We start from the raw sequence: 21,875 nt of genomic DNA on the forward strand, positions 1-21,875 counted from the left end.
AACAAATCAATATTCATCCTCTTGTGTGGGATTGCTGAAGATCTGCTCTGTCTGGGGGATTCAATTACATTGGTGCCTGGGGTGAATGTTTCTGTTGGACTGGAATGCAGGAATTTTCAGTTCCATGGCACCCTAGAATTACAGCAATGGCCTTGTCTGATTTTTTGTTTTAAGATACATTTAAATCCATTGCTGAGGAGAGAAGGCTAAAAAGTGAGAGCTGCTTTCAATAAAACTGGAGCAGAGAAGGATGAAAAGCTGTACTGCTAAATAGAATGCTAGCACTGAAGAGTGTGGAGGCAGCAGTCACACACTGCTTTGCCTCTGCACCTGAATCATAAAATGCGATATCCCTGGATATGCTAAACTCCCTAGATTTTTGCCAATTAATTGAAGTCCTGACATACAACATTTTTCTGCTTGTAAAAGTTTCTGTCTTAGGAGTACATTCTGTCAGTCAAGCAGAATTAGCATTTAAAATTAGGAGAGACTTTGCACTAGGGGTAACATCAAGAACTCTTTTAGGTTGTTCTCATGACCATTCTTGGCAAGTGTGGAGGGTGCAGCAGGGGCGGGGAGGCAAGATCAAGCTTGCTTAACCCCTAGATGATCACAATCCATGTGCAGAACAAGCAGCTCATGCTCCCACACAGTCTGTGCTGCTCCCATCAGCACCGAGTTCTGGAGGCTGGGGGAATGCAGCTGGGTCTCCAAAGGAGCATGGTGCATTGAGGGGGTTTTCCTCAAGCCAGGCGCTCTAGGTGCCTTCTCTGTGCCTGCTCAGACTGCTTGCAGCCTAAGCAGACACATGGCCAGGAACCTGAGTAAAAGGGCACACTACTTGGGGAGGCAGCACTGGGATCAGTGACAATCCCGGCACTTCCCACAAGTAGCCCTACCCCAGTAGGCTGCCAAAACTTGGGTAGGGCTGCTCATGTTAACAGCCTCCTTGCCTCCTTGCATTATAATGCCCTTATACAAATCTATGGTGTGGCCACATTTGGAGTACTGCGTGCAGTTCTGGTCACCGTATCTATAGAAGGCTATTGTGGAACTGGAAAAGGTGCAGAAGAGGGCAACCAAGATGATCAGGGGCACAGAGCACCTTCCTTATGAGGCAGGGCTACAGCATCTGGGGCTTTTTAGTTTGGAAAATAAGTGACTAAGGGGAGACATGATTGAGGTGTATAAAATTATGCATGGAGTAGAGAGAGTGGACAGAGATAAATTTTTCTCCCTCTCTCACAACACTGAGACCAGAGGTCATCCCATGAAACTGCTTGCCAGGAAATTTCGGACCAACAAAAGGAAGTACTTTTTCACACAGTGCATAGTTAATGGAATTCTCTGCCATGGGATGTGGTGATCGCCACTAGCTTGGATGGTTTTAAAAGGGGTTTAGACAAACTCATGGAGGACAGGCCTATCAGTGGCTACTAGTCTGATGGCTCTAAACCACCTTCAGCCACAGAGGCAGGATGCCTCTAAATACCAGTTGCAGGGTAGCGACAGCAGGAGACAGGGCATGCCCCACGTGTGCTTCTCAGAGGCATCTGGTGGGCCACTGTGGGAAATAGGATGCTGGACTAGATAGGCCTTGGGCCTGAAGCATCAGGGCTATGCTTATGCTATACATGGCTCAATGTGAACGTCTAAGCTCTCTCTTGTTAGTATTGCAATCTTTCCTGCTTTCTCCATGAGTTGCTTAGTATATAATAATATCATTATTGAAAACTAGGAAGCCCTCATTTTTCACAGGGGTTATGGTCCGCCTACAAAATGATGAAACTGCAATATTTGGGGATCTTGAGGTTAGGTTCCTCAGCACATTTTAAAGTGCTAAAAATAATCAAAAGGGGGAGAAACATAAATAAGAGGAGTACAGCACAGTACCGGGAACCCTCCAGCTCCTCCAGTAATGCCCCCCCCATCCTTCTGAATTTCACCCCAAAATCCTCTAAATATTGGGGTGGGGGATGCCCCAACATGGCTCCATGCTGCCTCCAAGCCAGAAATGACACCAGAAGTGTGAAACACGCATGCAGGAACTGCAGGTACACCCAAATCACCCCCACAATAATGTAAATTGTGTGGCTGTAGCCCAACTGCTAATAGCCAAAACCGTGATGGGAGAATCCATGGAAAACTGGGGCATCATGTACATACAAAAAAGAAATATATACCTATACTATGTACATAACATATAAAGATAACAGAAGAATGTCTAAATATCTCCTTTCTCTAGGGTTTCATTGACTCAGAGAATGTTCCGGATTAGTCCATTTGAACTTTCTTGTAATAAATGTGATTGCTGTAGAATGTTGTAGATTGCTAAGAATCTCCCCAAAACATGAATTCAGTTAATATGAAAAATACATTCTGTCTTTTTTTAAAAAAATCCTGCTTTCCCCACATAGTGTGATCGGAGAGCTGACGTAGCATGATGGTTAGGTGTCATGAACTCTACTCTGCATAGTGATTCAAGTCTGACCTCTAAGGAGGTGTGACTAGTGCTGGATCCAGTCCAGATGCCTGGCATTGGGCCAGAGTCTGAGAGAGCCCCAAAGTTGGAGCTCCCCCCAAAACAGTGCCCTCAGGGCCTGAGCCCCCACCACAAAGCAGCAACCTTGGAACCTGAAGTGCCAGCCCCCGCCCCCCCACACACACTCTTGCACTCCCTGACAACTGGTGGCACACTGGTGGAATCAGATAAAGAGGAGGTGGCATGTGAGACTCAAGGCCAGAAGGCTGCCGATATAAGACTTCCACTTTCCAGGCAAGGAGGTGTAGCCCAGGAGGGGGAGTCTTAGGTTTTTAAGAGCTCATTCTACCTCTGCCTACAGTCAGAGCAACTTGTTCGGCAGAGCTGTCCAAAGTGCTGCAACCCGCCTTGCCAACCTCATGGGCTCTTGTCCACAGGACATGACTGCAAACCGAGGCAATGGTAAACCTCTCCTGTATTCTACCCAAGAAAGCCACAGGGCCCTGTGGGCGCCAGGAGTCAAAATCGACTCAACGGCACACTTCACCTTACCTTTACTTCCGCAGTTTAAATCTTGCCTCTGCCATGAATTCACTAGGTGGCCTTAGGCAAGCCGCTTCCTCTCAGCCTCCGTTCTCCAGCTATAGTATTGTCCCATCCTAAAATCAGAAATAAGCAGGGCAGGGCGGTGGAGGTTGCAGCACCCTGGATAGCTCCTAGTGACAAGTGCCAGAGGTAGAATGAGGTCTCCAGGCTCAGAATATGCCTCCCTGCCTAGAGACCAGGGTGGCCCTCCAGTTTGGAGTTCCCAGACTGGTTCCCTGGAGACTTGGGCTCAGTCTCAGTGAGCGCTAGTTCTGGAGTTGCCCTGATGCCAGGCTCTGGCCTGCTGTCTGGGCTTGAGGCTAGCCTGGCTCTTCTGTTTCCCACTTCTCAGATTTAAATTCCATGCTGCTGCTCGGAGCAGGGATCATGACAAATATGGGGATAGTAATATTTACTTACTTATTTTGTGTAAGGACGTGGCTGGCCTGCAAATGAAGCTGGCTGAGGTGAGGTGAGGTGAGGTTTGGGAGAGGCAGATTGTTCATTGTCTTGCCACCTCAGCTGGCCAACCACTTCCCTCAGTTCTTACCCAGTGGCACACTGTTCCTCTTCCTGATTGGAAGGTTACTTCCCATGCCAAACAGCATTACTGGCTCCAGGGGAAGGATGATGCTGTTATAGGAAGTAACCATATCACTTAACATGATTTCTTTCTACAGAGGTTATTTGAGTGTTATGTGACATAGAAGTAGCAACCAAAGTACCCCAGCACTATGCGAATTGACTCTTGGATGTGTGAAAATCTGTAAGTCAAACTGATGGACAAAGTTTTTGTGCCCTACTGGCCCCATCTTGTTGGTCCCAAACTCAAGAACACGCCTTAGCCACAGTAACATTTATCATCACTCCTTATTGCACACACCGCTTTATCCTAAATACACTTTAGGAGTGTGGAATAGGAGTGTGGAAGAGGAGAGTAGTGGGCCACTCTAGTCTAGCCCAGCACTCTCCTCTCCTCCTCCACACTTCCTTTTCCTTCCTGCTGGCGTGAAGGAGGACATGGATGGAAGAGTGGCACGGGAGTGGGGAGAAAAGCCAGAGTCGGGGGAAAGGAAGGAAGTGAGGTAGGGGGATAAAGTGGGGACATTTTTCCACCCACATGCCCGCACTAGCAACAGCCTTCCTTTCCCTGGGGTGAGGCACAAAACACTTTGAAAACAGGGAGTAGCTGTTTAAAGGGAAATTGCAATTGCTTTTGAGTTATGTGGATATCAGTGCAGATCATGGACTTTGGATATGTCCAGTCCAGTGTGAATATAATATGAGCAATTAATAGTGAGCCCCTGCAGTTTGCCAGCTGAGCAACTGTTGCTGGTATTTTAAAATAAATCATTCTCAGATAACAAACTCAAAATAACAATAGCCAGAGGCATTAGAAGTTTGGCAGGAATTTCCCCTTGTGAATGTTAGTTCTCTCTTAATCTAATCTACTCTTGGTCTTTGCTATGAACATCTGTGGCTGCTCTTCAGATACATCCTGGAGGAATATTTATATAAAAAACACAGAGATGGAATAAAATCCAAAACCTCTAGTCAGGAGCACTTAGGAAAAGAGACGCTGATGTACAACACTGCCCATGAAAATATGTCTCTTTTATGACCCTGAGCTACGATCTTAGGAAGCTGCTGAAGTACATTTTCTCTCTCTGAATCTAGAACTACTTTACCCTTTGCCAGCATAACAAGAAATCGAATTGGTGATTTGTAGATATAATGAGCTTCTGGAGAAGAACAGGGTGTGTTAATGATCAATATAAGATGCCTAACTTATTCACAGTCTCTGTCACAGACTTTCCGGTATATCTTGAACAAGTTTCACCATTTCCCTTCATCTCATTAACTTTTACTTTCTTACTTCACATGAGTGTTGTTGCCTGAATTGTTTTTTTAAAAAACATAGTTTTGATTTTTTTATTTTTTTTTGTACTTGTGTTTTGTGAGCCACCTTGAGTGTTATTTTATGGTGCGGGTGGTGGGGGGAGAGACAGGATACAAGTGTCTGAAATAAATAAAATAGCTTTGACTTGGCTAGCAATAGGAAGGGGCAGGACAAGATTAGCTTTCCAAGAAGTCCTTAAGCAAGATCCCACTCTACTGGCAGAGAAGTGTTACTCTGTACAGAGGCCCAAGAAGATCTCATGAAGCCAAGGTCTTCAAAAGAACAGAATTCTTTATGGAGAAAGCTTCTAGTTTTAAGTATAAGTAGTGACGCTATCAGTCAGGTGATGTTGAATCAATCCACAAGCATGAGGTTATGTTTTAGATTGGACAAGGACTGAGATATGAGTCATGAGGAAGGAAGACAAGCAGTTGTCCACTAAGGTTTGATTATTGTCAACTGATTGTGACAGGGTTTGATCCCTCAGCAAGGAGTGTCTGAAGGACATATTGGCCTAACTGCAGTGTCTCCACATTGCACACACAAAGGGAGGACAAAAGATCTTTAGGTTAGGCAAGCTGGAAAAGATGCTAACACCTGATTAACAACTGGTTTTCTTTAGAGAAAATGGTTGTGCTGTGATCAATAATAACAAAATTAAAATACAGAATAACTCATTGTACATATCCCCACTATTATCTCCATCATTTTTAGCCTACTTTCCTTAAGGGAAGTAAGCTTATGCGATCACCCAGCTTTGTGTGTGTGTGTGTGTGTGTGTGTGTGTGTGTGCGCGCGCACGCCCCTATCAACTTTGCAATGCCTGGACCGATTTGAACCAAATTTGGTACTTCAGTGGTGTGGTTTGTGATGATTTCATCCACCCCAGTTAAAGATGGCAGATGTGTGAACATTTGAGGTGCAAGTGGGCTAACTTGTGAACCATCTAACTGATTTACCTGAATTGGGTGCAGTTTTAGGGACACATATGGACACCCCAATGGATAACTTGTGAAGATGGTAATTACCAATTAAAATTATAGTGAAAGGAAAGTAGGCAGATTAGTTCCTACTAGAACCTCTTGTTTTTTTTAATGGTTGAGACTGCTGAAGAGTTGTGGAACAAGTCACAATGAAATGAACTTTGATTGATCAGGTAACTTTTTAGTCTAGTTACTTGTCTACCCATGTGAAGTTTATTATTACAGATCTGTCATAAGAACATAAGAACAGCCCTGCTGGATCAGGCCCAAGGCCTATCTAGTCCAGCTTCCTGTCTCTTCCCACCAGATGCCTCTGTAAATCCCACAGTCAAGAGGTGAGAGTGTGCCCTCTCTCCTGCTGTTGCTTCCCTGCAACTGGTATTTAAGGCATCTTGCCTCTGAGGCTGGAGGTGGCCTATAGCCAACAGACTAGTAGCCATTGATAGACCTGTCCTCGATGAATTTGTCTAAGCCCCATTTAAAACCATCCAAGCTAGTGGCCATCTCTACATCCTGTGGCAGAGAATTCCATAGATTAATTATGTGCTGTGTGAAAAATGGTGTGCATGTATCCTCCTGTATGTATTACACCTGCACATCTATAAACAGTGTGCACAGCATGCTGAGTGTGTGTGTGTGAGTGTGTGTTTGTGTCCACCCTTAAGAGAGCAGTCAGAACCTAAACAGGCTTCAAGATTTGGAATCAGTGTCAGTGCACTAAAAGAATGCACAGGTTGCACCCCCTCCTGCCTATGCAGATGAGACCAGAGCATTGTTTGGGCACCTACGCTGTATGTATGTATGCATGCATGCATTTATCTATCTATTTATTTATTTGGCATATTTATATAGCACTCCAAACTCATGTCTCTGGGCAGTTTACAATAAAACAACACAGATTAAAACAAAACTGAAACATTAAAACAATTTAAAAACAGTGATGGATTCTATCAATCTCATTAGAAGCCTGGATGAATAAATGTGTCTTTGCAGCCCTTTAAAAAGCTGTCAGAGAAAAGCCTTTTTCACAGTGAGGGCTGGATAATGATGGTGAGGCTGGGTGCCTGCTGACTGAACAACAGTTGTCCCAGAGTTGTTGTTGTTTTTAATTTCACACCTTTGTTCTCACTCCTCTTGAAGCTGTAAGCTGAACATAGGAAGCTGACTTATACAGAACCAGACTCTTGGTCCATCTAGCTCAGCATTGTCTGCTCTGACTGGCAGCAGCTCTCCAAGGTTTAAGGCAGGAGTATCTCCCAGCCCCACCTGGAGATGCTGCCAGGGATTGAACCTGGTGCCTTCTACACACAAAGCAAATGTTCTACCACTGAGCTATGGTCTCATCCCCTAAGGGGAATCTTGTACAGCCAACAATGCTTACATATAGTCACCCATCCAAATGCAGGACAGGGGAGATCCTGCTTAGCATAGGGGACAATTCATGCTCGCTACTGCAGGTATGTATGTATGTATGTATGTATGTATGTATGTATGTATTTATTTATTTATTTGACACATTTTTATTCTGCCCAAAACTCACATCTCTGGGCAGTTCTGAGGCTGTGTTCTTATTCTTAGGCTGTGTAGTTAATAAAGACAGTGATCTGTTCTACCTCAACACACACACACACACCCCAAGAGTGCTTCTTGGTGCGATTGTGTGAGCTCTACTGAAAAAGTCGGCAAAAAGACACATTTCTTTAAGTCCCGAGGAGCAGGCAGGCAGGCAGGCAGGGAAGAGAGGTGCTTACAAGCAGAAATTTGGCAAGACTCTCTCCCACTTCTTTATTAGAAATATACCACTCTTGGGGACACTAAAGAGACACTGGGGAGGGGGGGTGGATCCTTCCCCTCCCACTGGCCCAAAGGCAGAAACCACACACCTGGAGATAACTGCACATGCAAGCACACACATCTCACAACACATTCAAAGAGCTGAGAACAGACGTAAGTGAGAAAAATGGAGTTCTAGAAGGGGAAGCGGTAGAAGGAATCTGGGGGAAATCTGGAATTAAATTTAGAACTGGGTTGATTGTTGATTATGAAGCCAAGTGACTGTGAAAAGAGAAAAGACATGTGTGATGTATGTGGGGCAGAGGAGTGGCATTTCAAGGTCTGGTTGTTGCATTAGAGCTTAAGAAGATCCCAGTGGGGTCAGGCCAAGGTCCCTCTAGTCCAGCATTCTGTCTCCAAGCGTAGTCAGCCAAATGCTACCAGAAGTTCACAAGCAGGGCATGAAGATGATGGTCCTCCCTGTCTGTCCCCAGAATCTTCGGGGATTCAGGGTATCCTGCCTCTGAACATTTAGCTATCCTGGGTAATCTGTCTTGCACGTAAGAAGCTGCCCTTATACTGTGGTCCGCCTAGCTCAGTATTGCCTTGACTAGCAGCAGCTCTCCAGGGTTTCAAACAAGTGTCTTTTCCAGTCCTGCCTAGAGATGCCAGGGCTTGAACCTAGGGTCTTTTGCATGCAAAGAAAGAAGCCTTTGCTCCAGGGGCATAGCAAGGTTGGAGTGGGCCCAGAGACAAGATTTTAAAATGCCCCCCACTCACTGAAGCTCAACTCATGAAGTAAAGAAATCTTAAATGAGGCTGAATAGTGGTAACAGAAAGCATAGTAAAATTTATTTATATCTATCTATCTATCTATCTGTCTGTCTGTCTGTCTGTCTGTCTATCTATCTCCTATGTACCACAATAGAACATCATCCTAAATTTTTTTTTTAAGGTTTTGTAAATTGTGGGTGATGCAAGTCATTTAATGGTACTAGAGAAAGACATGCTCTTCTGGTAGCTCCAGGTCTTGACACTCACATCAGTTTCGGAGGATAAAGAAAGCCCGGGCAGGTGCGCAGCTGGGGGAGTCAGTCATGTGACTTGCCTCTGGGAGGCCCCCCAAGGCAGTGGGCCCCCAGACAACTGTCTCCCCTTGCCCTATTATAGTTATGCCCCTGCTTTGCTCTCTCACTAGTATATAGCTCCTATCTTCCACAAATCTGTCTCATCCCTTTTATAAAGCCATCTGAACTAATGGCCATCAGCATACCTTGCAGCAGTGAATTCCATGAGTTAATTATGGAATAATTAGAATAACATAGAATAACATAGAATTGGAATAACATAGAGCAATGTTTCATTTCTACATGAGGCTGCCTGAATTTCCTTTATCTCTGAAAATATGTGAAGGGGGGGCGGGGTTGTGATGGGGGAAGAGGAGGAGCAATTCAAATTGAGCATGGCATGCCATGGCATGGCAACATAGGTTGGAGTAAAAGACTGATAATGACTGGAAGGGGAAAACTTGGTTGGGGGATTTGGTGCTAAGACAGTACTTCTGCCTTGTACTCAGTTTTTGACTTTGAGCAAGACACTTGTCTCATAGGTGTCTCTAGTTTGTCTTCTGTAAAAGGGATGTGGCAGCAGGAAGTGCGGGGTCCAGAGAGTGGTTTGATGTCTGGGACTTGCATTTCACATCTGCCTTGTACACAGTCAGGTTGTTCTCATGTGCAGCCAAGACCAGGCTAAGGGAGCCTTGGCTGCATGTGAGAACCGCCAAGATCCCTCCTGATCCCAGCGGCGCTTCAGCGGCAAACCAACCTGTAGAACTAGCCTCTTAAACATGGGATTTTCGGGGGCAGCCCTTGTCCGTCTGGGCAGGCAATCTGCGCACCCAGCATGGACCCAACGATCATCTGCTGGGGAGGTGAGCTTCAGCAGCCTTCTTCTCCACGTGCCCTCAAGCCCTTCTCACTGATAGTGAGAAAGGGCTCAATTTATCGTTTGGGGCAGATCACTTGCCTTGTTTGCAGCAGGGGCCAGCAAATGCCTCTGGGGAGCTCGCAAGGAGTGCCTGAAGAAGGCAACTCTGTTCCTCTGTTTCTTGTCCCCAGTATCTGGTATACAGAAGTGTACTGTTTCTGAACATGGAGGCTCCATTTAGCAATTATGAAACTGAGGGAAGTATGGTAGAAGTGGCTTGGTAGTACGGGTGGAACTTGTAACACTCCTCCTTTTTGGAAGCCTCAGCAATCCCTGGTCTATAAACTGGGGTGTGAAGATGAAAATCATGTATTGTTTATATAGCCACACCCTATTGATTTCGTTTAATACCTGATGTAATAATCCTGTGGTTATAGCCACTTGTGGCATCTGTGAAACCCAACAAAAAATAATGAGATGCTATGGAATTGGAGGACAGCTTTGGGACATGAGGGAATTCCCACTTAAATTCTTTTCTGTGTTACCATATTTGATAACTATGCTGAAATCATGAATATTTACATGTTTGAAATTGCCAAAAGAAGTTGAAATGCCAGATGAATTAAACTCAGCTCTATCCTGTACATATTTTTTTGGGAAGTAAGACCCATTCTGTTTAATAGGGACTTGCAATGTGGGGCAGAGGAGTGTAGCCTCTGTTGTTTTGAGATTTTAAAAGCGTTTTAGCAAATATTTTTATTACTGATTTTTGAATTGGCATTTAAGGATCTGAGTTTGTTTCTATTGTACAAAGATTATTGCTATATCAATTGATGGATCACCCTAAGCTGTAGTTAGGAATTCTGTAAGGTTAATAAAGGTAAAGGTAAAATGTGCCATCAATTCAGTGTCAGCTCCTGGTGACCACAGAGCCCTGTGGTTGTCTTTGGTAGAATACAGGAGGAGTTTATACACCCACTTAAATGATTTGCTTTTAGTGGCAAGAAGCACATGCTAAACCAGGGTATCCTAAACATTTACCATCTATGGACCATGCAGATCCTTAAGTATTACCAATGGACTCTCAACCCCCTTATATATTTTCATACATATGAAAAAAATGGGGCGGGGGGGGAATAAGTACTCAGGAGAATTATTTTCAAAAACTTTATCCTGGCATACCAGAAAGCAAATAAAATGCAATGCATCAAAGATTTTCCATGGACCACCTGGACCTACTGGGGTCCATGAACCTCAGGTTAAGAACCCATGTACTAAGCAAACAATTACGAGGGGGGAAACTTTGACTTGGATGCAGGTGTACTGTAACTAACAAAACAGAGATGAAAAGCAGTCAGGCGAATTTCCTGCATTATGCCAGCTAGGCTGCTGCCCCTCACCCATAGTTCAGTGCATTAGAATGGAAACAAAACATAATTTTCCATGCCAAAGATTATCCAAATTCAAGTAGAGAGGTAGGGAGTGTGTGTGTGTGTGTGTGTGTGTGTGTGTGTGTGTGTGTGTACATATACATTTAAGCGTTAGAGATTGCACTCAAATCCACTTAATCATGAAGGTATCAAAAAAAGATTTAAAAAACAGCAGATTAAAAAAACTAAGAACATGCCATTATACATCAATAAAAGCAATAAAACGACCAATAGGAGAGTTTGAAGCCAAAACCTAAAATTAAAACCAACACAACAAATCAATGAAGCCGCTTTCGCCCCTCCCCTGAAACCAGGCAAAATCTATCCTTTTGACTCGGGTATCTTCAGGCCAGATGTATCATCCTTGGAAGGGATTTCCACAATCAGGGCAAAATCACAGAAGGCACTAGAAAAGGGGCATAAAGAAGGGCCTTCTGAGAAGGGCTTTCTCAGGTGCCAGGCAGATTCAAACTGGAGTGGGTAGTGCTTCAGGTATCCTGCTCCCAGACTGTTCAGCGCTTTTAAAAGCAAACGCTAATACTTTGTGAACTGTACCAAGAAACAAACCTGGAGCCAGTTACATTCCTTGAGTACAGGTGACACATGCTTTTTTGGCTTGTCCCTTTCAACAGCCTGGCTGCCGTATTCTGTACCAGTTGAGGTTTCTGAAGACAAAGTAGTAACCTCACAGAAAACACATAATAATCAATTCTGGGGTTGTTAAGGAATGGAGAACTGTAGCCAGGTCATTCCTTTCCAGGAAGAGAGATAAGGCTGGCATACCAACTGAAGCATGAAAAAGACACTCTGAGCTCTGGATGCCATTTGGGCATCTAGCAGCAATGCTGGGCTGAGCACCTTCTGCAGGCTTTGTTAAAGGAGAGTTCGTTGTTAAAGGAGAGTTGAGCTCCATGCTCTCTGTAAAGGAGAATGCAACTGCATACCATCTCAACTGCATACCATTTACCAGTATAAAAAATTGAATGAATAAATAAATCATAAAAATCTCCATGGTCTGTTCCACCCACAGTACCTCCATCTGGATTCAGCTTAAGTTTTAGCCCTCATCCATCCCATTATTGACTTTAGGCATTTTTATCATATTTGCATCCTGCTCTTCCTCCAGGAAGCTCAGGACAAAGGGTTATTCAATTTTATCCTCACAACAACCTTATGAGGTAGGTTAGGCTGAGAGAGAAACATTGGGTTGAGGAGAGATTTAAACACAAGTCTATCTGCTTCTGGTCAAACAATTTATCCACTAGGATAAAGAGTAGTAGTTTATCCACCCTTGTAGCAGATACAGTGGCCAACATATCTGGAGAAGTATTTCCTTTTCTCACTGGATGTTCTTTGGTTATGAAATGTATTAGCGATTAGAGCCCAACAGTCAGCCTGTTCGCCTAAGTGCCAGTCTAGATCTGACAGGGGAGCAGTGTTCCCTATAAGGCATGCACACGTGCGTGCGCTCACGGGTTTTTTGATGTCCGCTCAGTTAATTTTAGATTTAGGTTGCATCAGGAAGGCCCCACTCTGAATGTATGTGCACACTCACACTGCCTTGATACTGCCACCCAGAACAAAATTCATTCTGCACACAGAAGAAAAAAAATAGAGAGAATGGTGTGTGGGAGCAACATGTTGGGCGCGACCACTATCTGTTTTACATTCTCAAAAGCAGCCATGGTGGAGTCTTGTTTGGCTCTAACTTTCTCCCCCTGCAGAGTAGCTCTGATCCAAATCTCCCCTGCTGGTAGCCATAGCAAGGAAAAGTTATAGATACTTTCCTCCCTGACAGCTAATAGTAGTTTGGATGGGCAGTTTGAGCTGAGAAATGGCTGCAAGGGGGGAAGGGTTAAGAACCCTCCTCCTATGCTGTAGCCCCCATTCAAATTGGGCCCTCCCCGCCACACAACTTCTTTTTGAGAAAGAAAAAAAAATGCCAGGAAAAGCTCTGATGTCTCATTTAGTTTTGGGCCAGAGTGTTGATCACAAGGGCAGTGTATGCTTCCCCTTCTCATATTGATACAGTCTTCTTATACTGATGCCAGACTCAGTACAGTTTCCTACAGATTTTAGCTGTTTAAAAAGAATACTACTAGGGAGAATAATAATCACTTTTCTTGTTTTATATGTTGTTCCATGATTCTGTTGCTATTTTTCCATGATTCTCTGTTGTTTCATTCTCAGACTTTGAACAGCCATTTATCAATAAACCAGGAACTCTTCTTATCTACAAGAAGGAGACTATCTGCGTACCATGCCTGGTATCCATTCCAGACCTTAACATCACTTTGCTCTCGGTAAGAAGCCTCCTGGCAGAATGGCTCGGGACTCTGCCTTGTTTCTCTCTTAACAACTTTAAGAGGAACAGAGAAAACACCCCGGATGATGGTGTTTGACAAACAGGCTATCCTTTAAAATCCTTAGTGATGTTTCCCAGTCACATCCCCCGCCCCGCCCTTCATTTTGGTCTCTGTTCTCTTTTGCACTGCGCTCTTCAGATTCCCTGTGAGTCACTGTGCAATGTTACTGATCTTTCTGGGGAGATGTATTGCTATTATGCAGGCATTTTGAAGAGGAAAGGAGAAACACTTCACACATTCAGTTCTCTAGAGCTTCTGTGTCTGGCGTGTCAATAGAGAAGTACATATCAGGAGGTATAAACATATGATAAATAAATAAATAATAAAATAAATAGCAACCTCTGTTGTTGCTGCCATGACAGCTTCCATTTCTGAAAGTTTCATGGCCTTTGGGGACACTGTGAGAGTCATGTCACACATTACCCAGAGGCAAAGCCAGCTTTGCAATCAAGTGTACACTCAGCAAGAAGTTGTAGCTATTCATGCCTCACTGATGAGTGTGCCTGTATAAGGTGAACACGTTTGTGGCATTTACACTTTTCACTTTTAAGTGAAAACAATTCAAACATTTTAGATATACCCCTAAAAAAGTATGATGTGTGAAGTAGTCCTTTGCATGGGATGCAGTCTCTTAAGGGGCATCATTGCCCTTAGAAACTCCACGGAGGGCCAGTACACTACTGCATTTGCTGCTTTCTCACAAATGCAAAGGGAAATATTCATCCTGAAAGACCAATACATTCCATCTACCAGGTTCCATGTCTGAGGAAAATGGTAAAGGTAAAGTGTGCCGTTGAGTCGGTGTCTACTCCTGGCAACCACAGAGCCCTGTAGTTGTCTTTGGTAGAATACAGGAGGGGCCTTCTCCTGCACAGTATGGAGGAGGGGCCTTCTCCTGCGCAGCAGCATCTTCCTATATTGCTGCTGCCCGATATAGGTGTTTCCCATAGTCTTCCCATAGTCTAGGAAACATGCCAGCAGAGATTTGAACCGGCAACCTCTGGCTTGCTATTCAAGTCATTTTCCCACTGCACCATTAGGTGGCCAATGTAGCATGTGCAAAATTTAATCTCACTACTTTCCTGGGATATGAATTTATGCCTTCTGCTGACTCCAATTATGTAACATCCTCACCTTCACCTTCCTACTCAGCAACTGGTGCAATCTGCTTCAGCAGAAAACTGCACAACAATGTCCGTTGCCCTCTGGGATGGTTTTTCCACCTCATCGTTCATATATCCTTTCCCTCACATGGAATTCATTGCAGAAATCAAAATGGCGGAGGGTGGGAACTTCAATTGGCAGCATGTTTAGATTTCATTAGGGAAGTGTAGGAGACACACACACACCCCTTTGGTAACATTCCAAAGTATCACTTTCTCTAGGTGTTTTTTCCCCCTCAGATGTAAAATACTGAGCAGCATCCAGATTAAGTTATTCAAGAGTCCTACCCAAGAGTTACTCCATAGGATTTTAAAATTTCAACAGGATTACTCAGGAGGAATGTTCTTCCTCCTCCTTTCTGCCATCTTCTTTGTTTATTATTTTTCTATGGAAACTTTTGATGAAAAGCGGTATATAACTATTTTTTGTTGTTGAATGTAGTCTGGATGCTGACCACTGTGTTAGGACAACCCTGAGAAGCCTTGAAAGAATTTTTTTTTAAATGGAGTAGTAATGTGTATAATTTTAAAAAGAGTTTTCAGAACTGTTTCTGTTTGTAGACAACCTCTGCCTTCTACCCAGATGGGAACAACATTTTCTGGGACAACAAAAGAGGGATGCTCGTTCCTACCTCTCTGATCTGGGACTGTTTATTTGTTCATTGTGAAACTTTGATTGATGGAAAGCCCTTCAGATCCAGTTTCTTTGTTCTCCACATTGCAGGTAAGCTTTGGAACAGAGCTGATGACTCTGAAAGTGCCTTGTAAAGGTGCTTTTGCAGTACAAAAACTGATTTCCCATATGAGGCTTAAAATGGCTCTTGTTCAGTTGCTTTCCAATACAACACTGTAAATATAATATAGAATCTATGCTGTTGAGCATGTTCATTTGCATTACAGAGATGCCTCTTCCACTTTCTCTGCCACATTAAAAACCTTTTCACAGGAAGCTTAAAATTACTTATATTTACATTTGACTGCCACATTAACATGGAAGAGAAGAAGCAATTCTAATGCAAATAAGCATTTTGGCCATGTAGGTGTTGCATTCAAATTACAAAGAGACTGAAAGAAGAGTTGCATTATGTATTTTGTATGAAAATATGTGGAGGGGGGCGGGGGAGAATATGTGAGAGTGAGGCTGAGCCCTATGTATGAGTGTGCTAATCATTACATGAAAGCTGCACTCCTTCCCAGGTACAGAAATACTGACATCCTGACTAAATTATTCAGCAGAAGTCACATTGAAATTAATCTTCTTGAATAACCTGTCCTATTAATTTCAGTAGAACTTGTGCTGACTAATTTAGGCAGGGTGTCAGTCACTGTCTTTGGCCATTTCATTGATAATTTCTCTTTGACAAATTCATAAAGTATGGAGCACATATGCGAGTGCAAATAATTTTTTCCTTTCATTTTCTTAACCTTGTGAGGTAAGTTATTAGCATTTCCATTTTACAGTCTGAAAACTGAGGCTGAAAGACAGAGACTGGCCAAGGACATTCCCAGTGAGGCCTAAATTTAAATTTGCTAAACAGCTAACATTTGAAAAATGGATGAAACTTGAATCCTAGTTCTGTCAGATTCTTGTTTTTCTTCTTTAATCTATGTATTACATGCTTCGTTTTGCTAAGTGCTGCCCAGTGACTAAAAACAGGCAAGTTTATAGCAGGTCACTTTACAATGTTAAAAACAAAACAAGACACCACAAAAGGAGAGAGTGAAGGAGGGAAGAGGGAAAATGAAAAATGTGCAAGGGTCGGGCACATTCTACAGCAATACAAGTAGAATAACAAGAATAATTTAATATTTGGCTTATAGAACAGAATTAGTACAGATTAAAGGTATGCTAAGAAGGGGAAAGTGTGCTTTTTAAAGGAATTGAGAGAGTTCTTCATATTTAAAAAAGTAGAAGAAGAAAAGAATTGGAGTTGAAAGAAGAGGTCTAAGGGATTAGACAAGAAGGTTCAATTTTAGTTCACATCCCAGAGGCCATTTCTGTTGGGGCTTCCCTTCTTGATTTTTTTCTGCAAAAACATTTCTCTTTAAAGGACTGGTGCAAATGCAACCTCAGATCATAGTTTTTCCAAGCCTATTAGCTGAACATATTTTATTTAGGAGCATATGTGTAAAACAACTGCAAATTCACCCAGCAGCACACTTGTAAGAGCTGTCCTCACCCTCCTTCGTCCCTCCTCCATTGCCAGAGAAGGAAGTGGAAGGAGGAATTTTTTGAGGAGGAGAGTGGTGGCCTAGAGTGCCTCCACTCTGCTAGTTTCAGTCCACTTTCTTTCGCTCCATTCGTTTGCCTCTGCCTTTTGGAGCAGAGGAGGAGGAGGGCCATTTGGGAGCAGCTCTTTGGCGAGTGGTGTGGCACTGCTTGACGTAGAAGTGCTCCCAGAATGGTGAGTGGCACAGGTAAGAAGGTGGAGGTGTCAGGGAGCCTTCTGTTGCCCCAGCGGTGCTCCAAAATTCTGCTGCTTTAGGCAGCCACCCTAGAAAAACGGATGGAAAAACTGCCCCAAGAGAGGATCTTTCCTACCTTTACAGGGAATTTACTGTAGCTGCAGTTGTGCAGATACAGTATTTTTAATGTTCATCATCACTCCCCAAAACACACACACACTGTTACACTGCCCACTTTATACAGATGAAAGAGATTTATTTTTATCTCAGTATCTGAAAGATCTCCAAAGCCACTCAGTGGAGACAATTCTTATATGCTTATTAGAAGACAGGGACCCAACAATATCCCTGGCGGTTGCTAAATTTTGTTACACATTGACCAAACTAAGAGAAGCTAGAGCACAGCAATTGGTTACTGTCAAAGATTCCTGATTTTATATATTTGATGACATTTTAGACTTTGTTTCCATTATTTTCTTTTTACTGTGTATATTCTGCGTATATTGATGTTTGATCTAAGATCGTAAATAAACAACTATCAACTATCACACACACATACACAGTTTCAGGAAGAGACAGTCCATACCCAGAGAAACCATTTCAGGAGAAATAAAATGAAATTTAACAGAGAAATGAAGTATGAAAATATGTCCTCCATATTCTTTAGATTTGAGTACACTGTCATTCATAATTATACCTTCAAGTGTGGGTGCATCTTACCAAGCATATTTCTTGTCCAAAATGGATGCATTGATAAGGTACACATTCCTTATTCCTATCTCACCTATGGCTTGCTTTATTCTGGAGGCTATTGTCTGTTAAACTAGGATAACTGAATCAGGAATTGGATCAACAAGGTTCAAGGAAGAAAGGGTGGACCATCCAGCCCTAAGATAATATGATAATTTGGTCAACTGCTTACAAAATTAAGCAGACCTAGCGAAAAGGACATATAAAATTAGTCAGTCTGAATAGGTTACAGTTTCACACAACTGTAGCAAAAGTTCTGTTTCTCTATCAGAAGGACGGAATTGTGTTTTTCTTAAGTAGCTTTTTTTCCCTTACTACTTTTTACACCAGGTGATGAACTTTACGATATTCAGTTGTTTCCAGGGAAGGCTATGGAGCTACTAGTAGGAGAAAGGCTAGTTCTTAACTGCACTGTATGGGCTGAGTTTAATTCTGGAGTTGATTTCCGCTGGGATTACCCTACCAAACTGGTAAGTTGTCTTGTCCCATAACTCTTATTTTCTAGCTGTTACAGATAGTTAGTAATGACTGGTTTTTATTCCTGCTTCATAGTGAAAAGCACTGGATGTGTGAATACTTGGCAAACCTAACTGGTATTTATCACTGGTGTTCCCTGCTGCCTTCGTCTCATCCTTATTTATTCTGGAACAAAAATAAAAACAAAACAACATTCTATCCCAAACATCTGCTAATCCAGTCCATTCCTTATCATATTTGCCCTCACAAACATATTTTGAAACAAAATGGCAGGCAGACTTTGGCAAACACCCCTAGATGTGTTTGGGCTGGCTGGAGAAAACAATGCTTCAAAGAAACAGGTTTTTGGATTTAAGAAAGAACAGGGATAGGAAGAGCCCAGAGGGGTGCAGTGATTATCGTACAGCCTCGTCACTGTTCCCTCTAAGGCATGCGCACATGAGTGCGCTCACAAGTTTTCTGATGTCTGCTCAGTTAATTTTAGATCCCGCTCAGGTTGAATTAGGAAGGCCCCACTCTGAATGCATGTGCACACACAGTGACTTGATACTTCCACCCAGAACAAAATTCATTCCAGACAGAGATGAAAAAAATTAGAAGGACCACTGAGCCTCACCCTTCAGTTAGTAGCGATTGGACCCTCATGGCTCAGGCACAACCGAAGGACCTCTCTCCTCAGCGATGGAACCAGGCAGCAGCGAAAAACCGAAAGTAGTTTGGGGGATAGGCAGCAGGAGTAAATCCAAAAGGTGCAAGGCATGGCCTGGTGTTATGGCTCATGTCAGCTCTACTGCCCAAACAGTGGGTGACTCCATGGTGTAAAGACCAAATAAAGCACACTGGTTTATGAAATCAGGGCCAGTTATAGCCCCAAATGGGCCCGGAGGCGAAATACCATCTTCTCCTTCTTCCTGAGGAGGGAAATTCTGGTGGATCTCAAAAGGATCCATTGTCTTTGTTTGCTGTACTTGAGTAAAACTCAATGGCATGAATGATCAAGAATAGTGATGTGCACGGACTGGTCCGGAGGCCATTCTACAGGCCTCCGGACCAGTCCGCACGTTGCGGAGACGTGACATGCACGTGCGACATGCGCACGCGCAAAAGGCTTCCTGAAGCCTTTTGCAGCCGAGCGGGGGAAGGGGCGGCAGGGACGTATCCTGCCACCCCAATTGCTGACTAAAATACGTGTGCCAGAGGGGGGAAGCGGTGGGAGGGGTAAGTACACCCTCCCTCCGCCCTTAAAGGAACCCCCACCCCAGAACCAGACCGCAGCTCCGCAGTTCCATGCACAACTCTAATCAAGAACAACCTGTATGTAAATGGACTGAATGGACATGCAAGGATGGCATCTGTCAGGTCAGAAGGACCCAGTAAACCAATCAGTAATTTTAATGAATGCACCTCCTGAGTTCCTATTGCCCTCTTAGCTCTTTTGTAATGGGGAAGGGAGTAGCATCCACAGTGCCTTATCTGTTTTCCTTCTGAGGTGATTCACTTTAGCTCGTTTGAGACAACCGCAGAGGAGGGGGAAGTAAAGGGTCAGTCTTTGGACAGAGAGACCTTGAAAGTGAAGTTAACTCACAAGCTAACTCAGGTCTGCTTAGACATTGCCTAATATAGGGAAAGGTGCGAGGCTAATCCCCTTTCAGTTTGCTTGGCAGCTGGTGAATCTGGGGGCAATTGTCCCACTGCTTGCTAAGTGACCTGTCCCCATATGCCAACAAACGAGGAGCCCACAATCCTATGAGACTCCTGAGCATGTTAAGAGTGGGAGCTACAAGCCTGTAGTCTCAAACAAAAGCAGAGAGGCTTCTGGGAGCCCACAGAATGGCAGTGCTAGCAACATCTTCAAGTACAAGCAATGCCCCTTGAAAATTCATGTTAAAGAAAAACCAAATTCACAGCACGTAAGACAATTCTGGGCAATTCTGGTGGGGGTCTTTTTGTTACAGTCCACTGCCTTGAAACAAGATGGCTGTTTGCATACATTGGAAGTAAAGGTAGAGTGTGCCGTTGAGTCAGTGTCAACTCCTGGCATCCACAAAGCCCTGTGGTTGTCTTTGGTAGAATACAAGAGGGGTTTACCATTGCCTCCTCCCACTCAGTATGAGATGGTGCCTTTCAGCATCTTCCTATATTGCTGCTGCCTGATATAGGTGTTTCCCATAGACTGGGAAACATACCAGTGGGGATTCGAACTGGCAACCTCATGCTTGCTAGGCAAGTCATTTCCCACTGTGAAGTACCTCCAGAACAATAATCAAAATCTGTCAAATGCCTTTCCTTTTAAATGTGATGTCAGTGTTAAAAGAAACAGGGAGTAGGCCCCGTTCTTTCTATTTAGAATTATATGTTGTTCTCCTCAACAAGCAGCCAGGAGCAAAATTTGGATTGGCATAGGGTGAGGGGGGTTGTCTAACCTTCTCCCCACCATGCCAGTTTCATCTTTGCCTTAAGCTGCTATTAGCTGTTCAGGGGGAAACTTACAGGCACAATTTTTATAGCACACCCACAATTCACAGGGCAGGATGGTGGAGAGCTCCCCTAAGTACAATCCTGGTCTAACCCAAATGCACCCCAAACTGTTCACTAGGAATGTGAGCTCATCACTAATGTTTCTACTGAAAAGGCCATTTTGTGCGAAATCCTAGCTTCCTGGCACTGACCTGGGGTGAGGCGTAAGGCCTACCAACAAATGGAGCAGACTCCTGTACAGGAGTTCCTTCAGCAAAGCAGGCAGGATGACCAGGTGGGAAATGGCTAGCTTCATCTCTTCCTAGTTACTGTGGATTATTAGAGTTGCCATATTCTGGTTTTGCATATTAAGTAAATTGGTTTTAAAATAATTTTGCATGTGCAAATTAGCAGCTGCACTTTCCAGTTGACTTGTATTTGCTCTGGATATCTACCAGCAATAGTTGAGGAAGATAGCCTTGCCTGATCATTTTCCTTGACATATTAACAGCAGCAATAGAACAAAAGGAAATGCATAACTTTTTAATTAAGGCTGCAGTTCTGCACATGCTTATTTGAGAGAAGATCTGATTAAAACCAATGGTGCTTACTTCTAAGTAGGCATGCATTGAATGTAAAGCCAAGAAAGTCCTTAAACATTACAATACACAGCCTGGTGGCAGGCAATGATTTACATCAAAAGCAAACTATCCTCTCAACTGCCTGATAGAGATCCCCTGCTGATCAAAACAAAACAAAGGCAAGATTCCTCAGGGGGTTACTGTACTTGTGAAAGTGAAACCCTCCCAGCGAGCCTCCTGTGTTACCTCTCTTAATCCAGGTCCAGCGGTTGAGCAGAATAGTGACTGCACATTTTGCTACATAACTCCACTTCTACAAGGGCTAGAACTTAGCTTTTATTTTAAAAAATGAAAGCTGAAATCCGGGCAAATCCAGGTGGGTTAAGCAATCTAGGTGAGTTGCTTCAAATCTGGAAGAAACTTGGAATTCTGAGAGGTATGGCAACTCTACAATGGATGCTTCTTGTCACCACCCCAGCAGTGTTGCTCTGCTTTTCTGTGTGCCTCGTTTTGCCTCTTGACTCCACCTCTTGTATGGGAGTTTTTGGTTTGTATGGACTGGAGGAGCTAACCCTCACATACCCAGTTGCACAGCA

General features: G+C 43.6%; 1 protein-coding gene across 2 annotated transcripts in view; it reads left to right on the plus strand.

The window, feature by feature from the left end:
• FLT4 (fms related receptor tyrosine kinase 4) overlaps positions 1 to 21,875 on the plus strand; it is a 150,750-nt gene that overhangs the window by 57,932 nt on the left and 70,943 nt on the right. For both annotated transcript variants that reach the window (XM_053298500.1, XM_053298499.1), the window contains exons 4-6: positions 13,270 to 13,382; positions 15,170 to 15,332; positions 18,095 to 18,234. In XM_053298500.1, the coding sequence (XP_053154475.1) occupies positions 13,270 to 13,382; positions 15,170 to 15,332; positions 18,095 to 18,234 (416 nt within the window). The remainder of the gene's footprint in view (positions 1 to 13,269; positions 13,383 to 15,169; positions 15,333 to 18,094; positions 18,235 to 21,875) is intronic.

The sequence above is a fragment of the Hemicordylus capensis genome, chromosome 2 (assembly GCF_027244095.1).
Source record: "Hemicordylus capensis ecotype Gifberg chromosome 2, rHemCap1.1.pri, whole genome shotgun sequence".
NCBI lineage: Eukaryota > Metazoa > Chordata > Lepidosauria > Squamata > Cordylidae > Hemicordylus > Hemicordylus capensis.